The 12206-nt window shown below is 44.3% G+C and overlaps 2 protein-coding genes across 2 annotated transcripts; one reads left to right on the forward strand and one right to left on the reverse strand.

Annotated features, from left to right (window-relative positions):
- The first annotated feature begins 1272 nt into the window (after nucleotides 1–1272).
- On the forward strand, nucleotides 1273–6478 carry LOC101773869 (probable galacturonosyltransferase 7). The gene is made up of 9 exons (XM_004978431.3): nucleotides 1273–1794; nucleotides 1885–1925; nucleotides 2040–2117; nucleotides 2990–3143; nucleotides 3245–3297; nucleotides 3754–4073; nucleotides 4334–4691; nucleotides 4770–5321; nucleotides 5610–6478. Exons 1-9 carry the CDS (start codon nucleotides 1629–1631, stop codon nucleotides 5886–5888), a joined length of 2001 nt encoding a protein of 666 aa, XP_004978488.1. The 5' UTR covers nucleotides 1273–1628; the 3' UTR covers nucleotides 5889–6478.
- Nucleotides 6479–6630: 152 nt separating this feature from the next.
- Nucleotides 6631–8965, reverse strand: LOC101757005 (calcium uniporter protein 6, mitochondrial). The gene is made up of 2 exons (XM_004980061.3): nucleotides 8317–8965; nucleotides 6631–7427 (listed from the first exon to the last, which is right to left on the reverse strand). Exons 1-2 carry the CDS (start codon nucleotides 8695–8697, stop codon nucleotides 6972–6974), a joined length of 837 nt encoding a protein of 278 aa, XP_004980118.1. The 5' UTR covers nucleotides 8698–8965; the 3' UTR covers nucleotides 6631–6971.
- Between the last annotated feature and the right edge of the window lie 3241 nt (nucleotides 8966–12206).

Here is a 12206-nt window from a genome sequence, read left to right on the forward strand (position 1 = left end):
CGTAGTAAAGTGCAGCACGTGCATGCAACAGAAGAAAAATTAGAATCCCGAAGATCTGAGACATGGATCAGCACGAATTACGCAGCATTTTACTGCCGACCATATAGTTTAATATTACTACGTAAGTTAAGTACTAGGATACCTCCCAAGCTTGTGGCTGTTGCAACTTGCAAGAGAGAGCAGAGCGCCTGACTGACTGACTCACTGATACTGGCTTTGTTTAATACATAGTGTATCTAATCAAGTGTGTTGACAAGGTAGCTGACCAGGCTGTTGATACTGGCTTTGTGTTAATACATAGTGTATATGCGGATGATAGATGGTGCGTGTTTCTCTACTCGCAGCTTTTGTTTAGTGTACTCTACTCACAGCTCTCTCCCTCCCTCTCCCTCCCTCCCTCCTTAAGCTTTTGGTAGCGTAGCTGGCTCGGAAGTCGGAACAGTGAACTGAGTGAAGTACCCAGCACATCATACCCACGGGCGGTAGATGCGATGCAAATGCAATGCATGTAGTAAGCATGTGAAGAAGAAGAGAGTACCATGAAAAAAATATGGATGATCCGGACGATCGGTCGAGAGCAGACGGTACCAAATTAAAGCAATCAACAACCAGGCACGGTATAAGTGAAAGCGTGGACCCAAGATGAGATCAATCCGTCCACGTCCAGTGGTGAGTGATGGCCACACAAGACGCAGGCAGGGCCCTCTTCTGTCCCTGCCTTCTCCATCTCCATCGTCTACATTGCAGAGATGTCCACCACGGTCAGTAGTTCAGACTGTTATTCCCTCCTTTCGGTTCAGTTCTTCCTTCACCATCATCTCCGGTGCTTTCCGTTTCTTCCTGATGGAAAGGAAGGAAATGATGGAAACATGTCACGGAAAAGAAGAGCAACTCACCCCTAAACTTAGCTTGTCCTCAACCTTTACAGACTACTAGCCTCTAAAGAAATCTAATTTAATTTGTGCTATAATATCTTTGTAACACATAGCACAAATATGCTAGTATAAAATTAGTTTTCGATGCAAACTTTCTCATTATTTAAAGTAATTCGTGATAAACTGAATCTGTCTTGACTCATTTAACAAGCGGAGCAGCATCTGTATTTTCCCGGTAGGGGCGCAGGGCTGGCTAGTCCACTACTCCATTTGTGTGTGTGGGTGTGTGTGTGTGTGTGTGTGTGTGTGTGTGTGTGTGTGTGTGTGTGTGTGTGTGTGTGTGTGTGTGTGAGAGAGAGAGAGAGAGAGAGAGAGAGAGAGAGAGAGAGAGAGAGAGAGAGAGAGAGAGAGAGAGACTCGTCCAAAGCAAAACTGCAAAAGCAGGGGTTTTGGGGCCACGAGGGGCCCAGCGAGTTCTTCACTCCACCCTTGCCTTGTGAATGTGTAGGCGTAGCGGTGGTGTGCTTGGTTCCGTTGCAGAGCGGAGCAGACTAGCAGAGGAGGCTCCAACGCGCCCTGCCCGAGGAGGAAGAAAGAGGGAGAGAACAGAGAAAGCCGCCTGCTTTCCTTGTTTCCTGCAGCTTAACGCAGAAGTAATTGCATCACCAGGCACCAGCCCCACTACCGAGCTGCAGGCGCTGGCGCTGGGAGCGGACGCAGAGCAGCAGCCAGCAGTGGCCAGTGGAGTAGAGCATGAAGAAGGGGCACCAGCTGCAGCAGCAGCATTCCTCTCCCCTGTCGCTGCCGCCGCCCAATAAGCGCCGCTGCAGCGGCCTGGCCGCCGCCGTGCCGGCGCTCGTCGTCTGCTCCATCCTGCTCCCGCTCGTCTTCCTCCTCGGCCTCCACCGCCCCGGTCCCGGTGTGCACACGCTGCTACCTCATCTCTAGGGCCTCGGATCTGTACACGACTACTCCTTCCTTTGCTTCTCTAACCGTGTTCCCTCTGCAGGCTATGGATCGGAGGAGCGCGCTGCGGTCGTCATCAGCACCGTAAGCTAGCTGCTGCTTCTCGCGCCAACTTCACATTCTGCTCTCAAACTCTACTGATATCCTCTGAGCACTAAACTTCATCCTCTGATTGATTTCGTTCTTCTGCTTCATCAGGAGCTGGCCAGTTTTGGGGCGCGTAGTAACAAGCAGCATCTGGAGAATGGGGGCGCCATGAAGCACGAGCTGCTCAAGGTACCGCTACCATTCAACTACCACGCTCTGCTACAGTGATTACGCATTCACGCTACTGTACCGCTCCTTGCTTCCCCATCTTTTGCGTAAGGGAAATAACTGCGGCTCAGCACCAAGTTGGGCGAGACGCGGTTAAAATTTATGTCAGCAACAACGAGAACCGAGTTGATTTTTTTTTTCCCAGCTGTTTTTCGCGGAAAAAAATGAGGAATTGAACTACTTGCATCTACGGATTTTCAAGGCGTTCATGCGCTCCGCGTGTGCGTGCGTGTTTTGCGGACGTCTGCATAGCTGCGTGTTGTGACGCTTAACAACCTACCGCCTTTTTCTCCATTCTAGAGTTGCTATTCTTGTAGGTGGCAACCCAAGATTGTTTCTTTCATCATGCCTTGCCATGCCTCCGATAAAAATGTACCCAAAACTGCTGTTGCTGTCAAGATGCTCTCTTCCATTGTGCGATTCCTCTTCCATTGCTTGGCCTTTTCCGTTCTTCTTGAAACAATTTGAGGTTGGCCTTTTCTATATTCTGTGACCACCATTCAGCCAATCCATATCTGAATAGAAGAGTGAATGCAAAATATTCTTACACAGCTTCTGAATTAACTGTGTTGCGATAAGCATATTGTAACACTTGTGAGTAGTGATACCAAAACAGATCATCCGGCAGCGTGTAGTGTGTCCAATACTGCTGATGAAACTTTGCTCAAATCTGGAATCTGGTGCGCAATTAGCTAGCTACATGAACACCTTTGCCACATGGATGTTTCCTGACTCTTGCCTAAAACAATAATCAAGAGCCTGCCGTACTTAAGGTCAAATGTTTCCTTTTCAATCTTGACTAACCTCCTTTCTTTTTTTAACTTTGTATGCAGGATGTTTCCAAAAAGGCGTCGTCTGGATCCAACGGGATTTCAGCTGAGATGTCTCCTAGATCAAAGTCTAAGAATCATGCTATCAAATCAAAAGCAAAGCTCAAGGGTGTTTTGTATTTAGTTAAGCTAAATAATGACACCTTCAAAAGCAATGGTAAGCATTAGGAACGTACAAACAGCAAAGCATTGCTAGTATTTTTGTTCGAAAAAAAGACAGTGCCAGTATCCATCTTACCGTTTCCAGTGGTATTTCAGGACCTGATATGCTGAAAAGATATCAAAGGAAGGACCTGTCCTGGAGATCAAAGGTAACAGACAATCTCTTTATTTGGCTGCATTTTTTATATTAAAGTAGTCTGCAACTCTGTATTTTTTGTATTTGAATAACAGCTGTTTAGACTGTAGGCTTTGCACAAGAAAAATGTGAGCTCAGTTCATGGTATGAGGCTTTTGCGGCAATCCTACTACCACTCATCATTTATGGCCATATACCATGTTGTGAATTGGTTTTACATACAGTGCTCTATAATGTACATCAGTTAGAAGTAAGCATATACGTTTTCATCCTTAGTACTTCAAGACTTCAGCAAACCCCTGTAAGAGCCAATTGCAGTTAGTTCAAATGTTGGCACTACAGCTTTGTAATTGTTGGTTCAGGATGTGACTCCTGTATTCCTGTGATGATTTGTGCTTTAAATTTAAGGCCTGGCATTTTTTCTACTAGGGATCCTTCATAACTGCTCTGCTCTACTTTTGTGCCGTAGGAATCTAAAACTGTTTTGCGACATGATACTGTTGTTAATGGGAAAGAGAACCATGGTCAAGAGACAGTGCATGAGGGGAATCCCAAGTCCTGTGAACATGAATATGGAAGTTACTGCCTCTGGTCTACTGAGCATAGGGAAGTTATGAAAGATGCTATTGTGAAGAGGCTTAAAGATCAACTTTTTATTGCAAGAGCTCATTATCCTAGTATTGCAAAAATAAAGCAGCATGAAAGATTTACACGTGAACTGAAACAAAGCATTCAAGAACATGAACGCATGCTGAGTGACACCATCACAGATGCTGATCTGCCACCAATGTTAGTACCATGTTAGATTTAAAAAATATTATATGATCTTTTTTGTTTTTCTAAAATTTTTTGCCTACATTGCTATAGCAATTCATTAAGATGGCTCCATTTGTTGTTTCAATTGACATCTGGTTTTCTTCAAGCAATGAAGAATGTAGCATAGACCATTATGATGCATGTGACTTCTAAAAAAATATCACATTGCAATTCATTTTTGTTTATTTGTCCTCACTTTGTTTCTGAAGGTAATGGCTGCTTGATCTTTTCAGTTTTACAGAAAAGCTAGAGAAAATGGAGAACACAATTGAGAGAACCAAGTCTTGTGAAGTAGGATGCTCTAATGTTGAACGGAAACTTAGGCAGCTACTTGATATAACTGAAGATGAAGCTTATTTCCATACAAGACAGAGTGCATTTCTATATCATCTTGGTGTCCAGACTATGCCGAAAACTCACCATTGCTTGAACATGAGATTGACATTAGAATATTTCAAATCTCGATCAATCCGCACGGACCAACTAAATAAGCAGATGCTTGAAAGTCCTACCTTCCAGCACTATGTAATATTTTCCAGAAACGTGCTTGCAGTTTCAACCACTATTAATTCAACAGTTTTGAATTCCCAGGTATACTGTTATTTTCAAATAACTGAAAAGGTTTTGAGATATCCATCTTATTGCTAACTTATGTACACACATTTTCAGGATTCTGGCAGTATTGTTTTCCACTTGTTCACTGATGCGCAAAACTTTTATGCAATGAAGCATTGGTTTGACAGAAATTCATACTTGGAGGCTACTGTTCATGTAACTAACATTGAGGATCATCTGAAGTTCCCAAAGCATGAAGATTCACTTGAGATGCAACAATTATGGCCTTCAGAGGAATTCCGTGTTACAATTCATAATTATTCTGAATCTTCCCAGAGGCAGATGAAAACTGAGTACATATCTGTTTTTGGCCATTCACATTTCCTGTTGCCTGACCTTCTTCGTAACTTGAATAGAGTAGTAGTTCTGGATGATGATTTGATTGTCCAAAAAGACTTGTCATCTCTGTGGAACCTCGATATGGATGGTAAAGTGGTCGGTGCTGTCCAGTTCTGTGGAGTTACATTAGGACAGTTAAGAGCTTATATTGCCGAACATAGTTTCAACTCCGATGCATGTGTGTGGTTGTCTGGTCTGAATGTCATTGAATTGGAAAAATGGAGGGACCTCCGTGTCACCAGTTTGTATCATCAATCACTCCAAAAGGTCAGTACCCCATAGTCCTATCCAAAGTTTCACCTGAAATTATCAATGCTTATCTTAAGAGTTTTTTGTTTGGTTTTCATGTAGAAGCTCTAGCATTATCTTCCTTTTTCCAGATAAATTCCTCCTATGCCGCTGAAAATTCTGAAGTTCACTTATATGCCATTGATGTCTCAATGACAGGCAAGGGAACTGTGAAATTTCAGGGGCATAGGTGGAATTACCCATTTTCACTGACCTACTTATCTTGTGTATGTATCTTCTGATGCACTGCCTATGCTTTTCTTATAGCTGCAAAAGGAGAACCTAACATCAAAGCAACTGAAAGCACTCCCTGTTAGTATACTTGCCTTTCAAGATCTGATATACCCTTTGGAAGACTCATGGGTTCAGTCAGGCCTTGGACATGATTATGGAATTAGTCGAGACGATATAGAAAAGGCTCCTACTCTACACTACAATGGTGTCATGAAACCTTGGCTTGATTTGGGGATACACAATTATAAAAGCTACTGGAGGAAGTACATGACTACAGGGGAGAAATTCATGATGGAATGCAACATCCACTAATTAACAGTACCATGAAATGCACCAAATACTACCATTTTGGGCATTTGAACCGCAGACCTCATGAACTTAATGAATTGACAAAGTTATGGTAACTAGAAAATCACTCCAGGCCTACAGATGACCCAAATACACCCCTGCGAAGGCGATGCTCAAATCCCAAAAGGCTAATAAACTGAAATGTCCTCTGCAAAACCTTGCAATTGTCAGCAACTCAGCATCTAAGACATCAGAAGGACACCAGCGTGAAACCTTTGGAGTAAAGTTACAGACCCTCTAAGAGATGTGTCGGTTCTTTCACCAGTTTATACACAGATGAATGACCTTTTTCATTTGCTGCTTGGAATTGCAAAAGTGCAGTTCCCTTGCTGCTCATGTTTTGTATAATTTTCTTTTATGCTATTCTTTTGCTCATTGTACAAGAGCAATACTAGGGCAAATGTTGACTGTGGCACATCATGTACAAGGAACAGCAAATGATGCCTAAATTAGCAAATAGTCGCCTGTAGCTCTCTGCCGCAAGGCTTGTTATTGTTTTTGTTATTGTGTGATGCTGATATCCCACTGGCGGCGTAATGGATGGTTGTTTGTTCTGCTCGATGGCGTTCATTTTTTTGAATTTAGGATCTTTTTGCTGTACAAATTTCATCAGTTCTCCAAAGAGTGAGAATTCAGATGGTTGTGCCTAACAGAACTTGGATTTAGATCTGCGATCAAGCACAGCAAACGAAAAAAGAAGGTGATATTCGAGACTTGCATAACCTGTGTCATCTTGTATTCTTGGTGGCTATGCCTGGAACATATACCGGCATAGCTCAGCATGTTAGGTATTTAGGTCCTCAAAACAATCTGTCAAAATACACATGATATATTAGCAAGGTCTGAACATTCAGTTGGGTTCACCATTTATCTCTGATATGTAGCTAAAGGGTAACTCTTATATGATCCATGCATTCTATCAGGACTACATTGCTATCTCGGACTATAGTATCAGATGAAAGGCATGTGAATAGTGCCCGTTCTACAACCTAGAGAGTGCAGTGTGAAGCTTCAGGTAACAGAGGAGAAACTTTAGTTCCTGTGGTGTCACAAGCCATGAATCTTGGGACCATGAGGGTGATGGCCTTCCAGGGGACACCTACAGTGCTTCTGCAGCTCCATGTACCTCTCCATATCAAACTTCTGTGCGGCGCAAAGCTTTCTCTGCCTCGATAAAAACAGCCTCTCCATGAAGTCCTGATACGTCGGGTCCCTTGAGGTGACGAGGAAATAGGCGTAGCCAACAAGCAGGCCAGAAGCAGTGGTGAAGAAGGCAATTGGCTCCATCACATCCCATGAGAATTCCCAGAATGTGAGACGGAAGAAGAGCCCCACTTGGCACATGAAGAACCCTAAGCCAGACCATAGGATACGTCGTACTTGCTTGTGTGCCAGCTTGTCAATCTCTTCCTTCTTTTCCTGGAGCTGCTTAAACTCCTTTTTTCTCGGGTCATTCTCTGGTCCGAGTGCAAGTGGCACAGCTCTTCTAACCAGGTCCACCACCTAAAAAAGTGAATAATCAATCAATATAAGATTCAGTCAGAAAATTACATCATGATTCCTTTTGCCCATCTTGGCACCCAAGTAAGGAAACCACTGGCTCTTACTAAATAGGCTGATATGCATTATTTTCACTGTCACGATAGCAAAATTGTCACTTCACTACAGTCTACATCTGAAAGCAACAGAAAAGAAAAATCTCAAACACATGATGCAATCCTTGTTGGTTGAACGTTTAGCCTTTGTTGATGTAATATCTACACTCAAAGAATAAAATAATAGCTTTATCTGAGGCGGATGCTTAGATATTAGATATTTTAAGTGTCGTGGAGGATACTAACAAGATTCCGCTTTTTCTCTGGTCTTTGTTCTGACCAGGGTAGGTGAAGAACAAACAACGGTTGAGGTGGACTGCAGGCTACACAGTCAAATCAAAATAGCTGTAATGTTAACATATAACCATCCTACATTGAATCTACATTTCTGTAATTCCATCTAGATGTTGATCCTCTGGGTAATTCCATGTGCATCTTGACATATGTCACCTCTTGATAATACCCAATGTTACCGTTTTCCTCAGTTTTCTAGTAACTGATGCTAGAACCCCCCATGCCACAAACAGGACTAGGAAATGGAGGGTGACTAATTCATCTCAGACAATAGAGGGATACTGAAACAGGGGGTTTCTCTGGGAATTTGATGGAATTTTGTTTTTAATAAAGAGGGAATTTATAGGTTAAGTTCCATTTTTAACTGATCAGTAAGAATGTGAACCCATCCAAATGGGCTGGTAAAAGGGATCTATCTGAATCGTAATCCAGAATAAAACGGTCATGAGATGCAGGTGATTTAAAAGGAAATAACTGGATGATGTAACGGTCAGAAATGTGACCTTCTCGGGGTGCAGGTATGCCTTGTCCCTGAAGAGCAGCACGACGCCGGCGTCATCCATGGCCCGCGCGAGCTCCTCGGCCTCGGCGTGCGTCCGTGCCGCGCCGGCCTCGACACATGCGTCGAGGAGCTCGGAGTAGCCCACCACCTCGTCCCGGCCGTCCCGCAGGCGGCGCTTGAGCACCTCGACGCCCACGAGGCGCACCAGCCGGCGCGCCTCGGCCGGTGTGACCTCGGCCTCCGCTGGGGCCGGACGCGGCGGGGGCGGGGAGAAGGGGCGCGCGTGGAGGAGGAGAGCGTAGGAGGAGGAGGCGGTGGACGGTGAAAGGGGCGGCGAGCGGCGGAGGAGGAGGCGGGAGGCGGCCGCGCGCCACAAGGACATGGTGGTGGTGGTGCCCTGGTGGTGGCGGAGGAGGAACGGCAGCGGGCGGGCGGTGGTCGGAAGCCTCGTCGGCTTACTACTAGTCCAGTAATGGCGGCCTTGGTGGGTGGGCTTGGTGGGCCGGAAAGGGACGGTCGCTTCCCTTTCAGTCGTTTTATGGGCGGTCGATGAATTCGGGTTGCATCGCCGTCGTGGGGAATTAGTGAGGCGGGGGAGGTGCACGTGTGTTGAGTTGACGATTCTTTGCGCGGTGGATGGATTTTGATCGTTGGTTCAAACACTTAAACAAACCATGTATATAATAAATGGGAAATAGAACTCTCTTATACCTGTATTTCTCCAAAATATAAACTCTTGTACAGTATACCGAATTTACTCTCATTCAACCACTGTATTATAGAAATACGTTATACATTTCAGTAAAGAAAGAGTTCTAATCCAACTTGTACACCCTAAAGGGTCATGTAATATGCAGACCCTATTCCAAAACACCTTCGCTCGGACGATCCCGAATGAGTTTTGAATTGTCGACTGCGAAGGTGTGGCAGAACTGTCCGACTTAAACTAGCTTAAGTGCGTCTAATCGTTGTTTGAGCAGCAATTATACGAAACACACTTAAAACAGTGTAAGCCTGGTAGTCCGTCGAGTGTCCCTAGGACGTCTCGAAACATCCACGATATTTTTCATAGCCATACATCAGGATCGCTTCCACGATGGGAAAGCATCAACAAATATTACATTTCTACATACGTACAGAAGGTGCGAATTATTACAAACCGTAGATTGAAACAAACTTAACAGTGCAAATTAGACCATCGCTAGGAGTTTTTAATATAAAACCAGTCCAAGGGTAAGTAATTATACAACTAAGTTTTATTCTAGGGTATTGTGAGACTCGTAAATACTCTATAGTTCTTCGGGACTTTTTCTTCGGTTGTCCCCTGCTGTGCTTCTAAAAACAATAACCAAAGATCCTCTAAGTACGAGGGTACTCAGTAAGACTGACCTGACTAACCAATATATTTTGAATATGATAGTTTTATGGTGTACTGGCTGACTTACATTTTTGCGGAAAACTTACTACTAGTAGAACCTTAGTTTTATCATTTTATTTCAAATTAGTAGCCCATCTAGGTGAATAAAATATTTTTGAGCAACCAGGTGGAACTAAATCATACAGCATATTAATTTCAGGAAAACATTATATTCAACTTGATTACTCTACAATACTTAAGCAATGATCAAGTACATTCATAATTGAGAATTGTGATGATCCGGACCGATTTACATCCTGTAGGAGATACCCGACTACCAACCATGCACAACTGTCCAGGTTGCACATAACAACCTTTCGATTAGCCGAACCCAACGATGGGAAATATGACTACCCGAACCCAGGGACGCACCCCCACATGGCACCCCACGTCTGGTCCTGATCTCCATGTGAGTTTCAGGCTATACCCTTGTCATTCTCCAGCACGTCAAGCATGGATACAAAATATTTCCGATCAGAGAGCCAACTAACCTACCGAGCTTTGCTGGCTCCATACTCAGTAAGCAACCAGGTAAAAATCACTTGATCACTGGTTAAAACAATGAACGATCCTTAACCAAATTGAACTTAACAGACAGAAGTATCATCTCTAGAACTATCATCTCTAGCTTTTGTCACATTTTCAAAATTTCAGGCTATTTTCCTTGATTAACATGTATGACCAAATTAATATTAGAGTTGAGTAACCAAAGTTACTTAAAGATATCTAAGCATTGCTAAGCATAGGATAGTTACTAATTAGTTGAACAAGTGGCAAAGATTTCCTCTAAACAAGGTAGGATCATGCACAAGAGTGGTTTGCAATCAACTCCTAGACTTAATGCATTTATCAGGAAATAACCAATAGATGGACTCATGAATAATAATTTTTGAAAGTAGATAGGCTTAGATGCATTGGGGCTTGCCTTGATCCGCAAAAAGGTTAGTATCTTTAGAAGATCCTCCCTCACAAGGGATCAATTCAACAACTTTTTCGAAATCCTGAGGCTCTTCAGATATTTCCAAGATATCCACTTCTAGGACTTCTATGTCTACGATAGAGTATATGCATTAGTTAGAGATGTAAACTTTTCGAAATCAAAGACTATACAACTTATCTTCCTGATAAAGTTGCAAGCCAACACTAATCTACCCATAAAGATTTACCCACAACTTTAGTTTCTTTATCTAACCTAGCTTAAGCATTTTCTTTTATTTAGAAAAGGATTATAAAAATTAATTCCTATGGATTAATAATTATTTGTAAATAATAAAATTTTATTCAAAATTTTATTCATTTTATAAATATTAAGTATTTATTTAAATACCTTCATAAGGTATTTAAATAAATACTTAAATTTTATTATTTTATCCTAGGGTTTAAGAATTTTTAATGCATAAAGGAAAATAAAAAAGCCTAAAAAAATTGGTTTCATTATTTTTGGACATCTCTATAAATTATAAAGAATTAAATAAGAAACTGAATTTAAAACTAATATCTAAAACACCTAAATCCAATTTTTCCAAAAAAACCCCTGGGAAACCCTATCCTCACCGGCGCCCTTCCTAGTCAAGGCCACTAACGCGCGGGCCCTCGAGTCAAAGGCACAACGGCCCGACCCTTGACCGCGGGTGTCCGGCGGGTCACGCCGGCAACTCGCCGCCGGTGACCTTGCCGGTGACGAGGACTAGCTGTGCGGACTCCCTAGGCTACCGCGCATCTACTGGTGGGGTTCTTGGCCTGGGCGGTGGGCTGAACAGAAGCTTGCGGCAGCGGCGGCGGACTGGGCTGAGCTCGGTCGGCGCGCAAGAGCGGCAGCTCGCAGCTCTCGCCGGCGGCAGCGCCAAGGCAGCAAGCTCTACGAGAGCACTCCTACGACTTAAGCAGCGCAGCACTCGCCTTTACCCGAGCTAGCCGTGGCCGAAGCAGGCCCTTCCATGGCGACGGCCATGGCCAACGCGCGGCGCGCGGCAGCGCATGCGTTCCAGCCAAGCCGGCGTAACGCTCGGCCAACAAGCACTGTCTACACCATATATATCTCGTGCACAACACACCCAAGCACCTGAACAACGCCCGGAACCTCGGCACCAGGCACTTCTACGGCGGCACCCTTACCAGAACAAGTGGCGGCCGGACTTGGAGAAGAACATGGCGGGGAGGTGATGGTGGGTGTTGAGGCTGGACGGTGGCTGTAGGGGTTGGTTGAGGAGATCAAGGCGGCGTCTCTTGGCGAGGTGGACTGACTGGCGGCGGTGGAACAGCGGCGGCGCAGGACGACGACTGAGCGAGCGAAGAACATAGGATGCGGTGAAAAAGATGGCGCCGGCGGCGGGAGCAGTGATTTATACGAAAATTTACCGCCTTCCCGAGCGCCACCTCCTGCCGGCCTGCTAGCTTCCGTGGGGCTCACCCTTGCCGGCGCGTGGCACGGCGGCGCTGCTCCAACCTTAGCCGCTGGACAAGCTTACTATTCT

This window comes from Setaria italica, chromosome VIII, assembly GCF_000263155.2.
Source record: "Setaria italica strain Yugu1 chromosome VIII, Setaria_italica_v2.0, whole genome shotgun sequence".
In the NCBI taxonomy this organism is placed as follows: Eukaryota; Viridiplantae; Streptophyta; class Magnoliopsida; order Poales; family Poaceae; genus Setaria; species Setaria italica.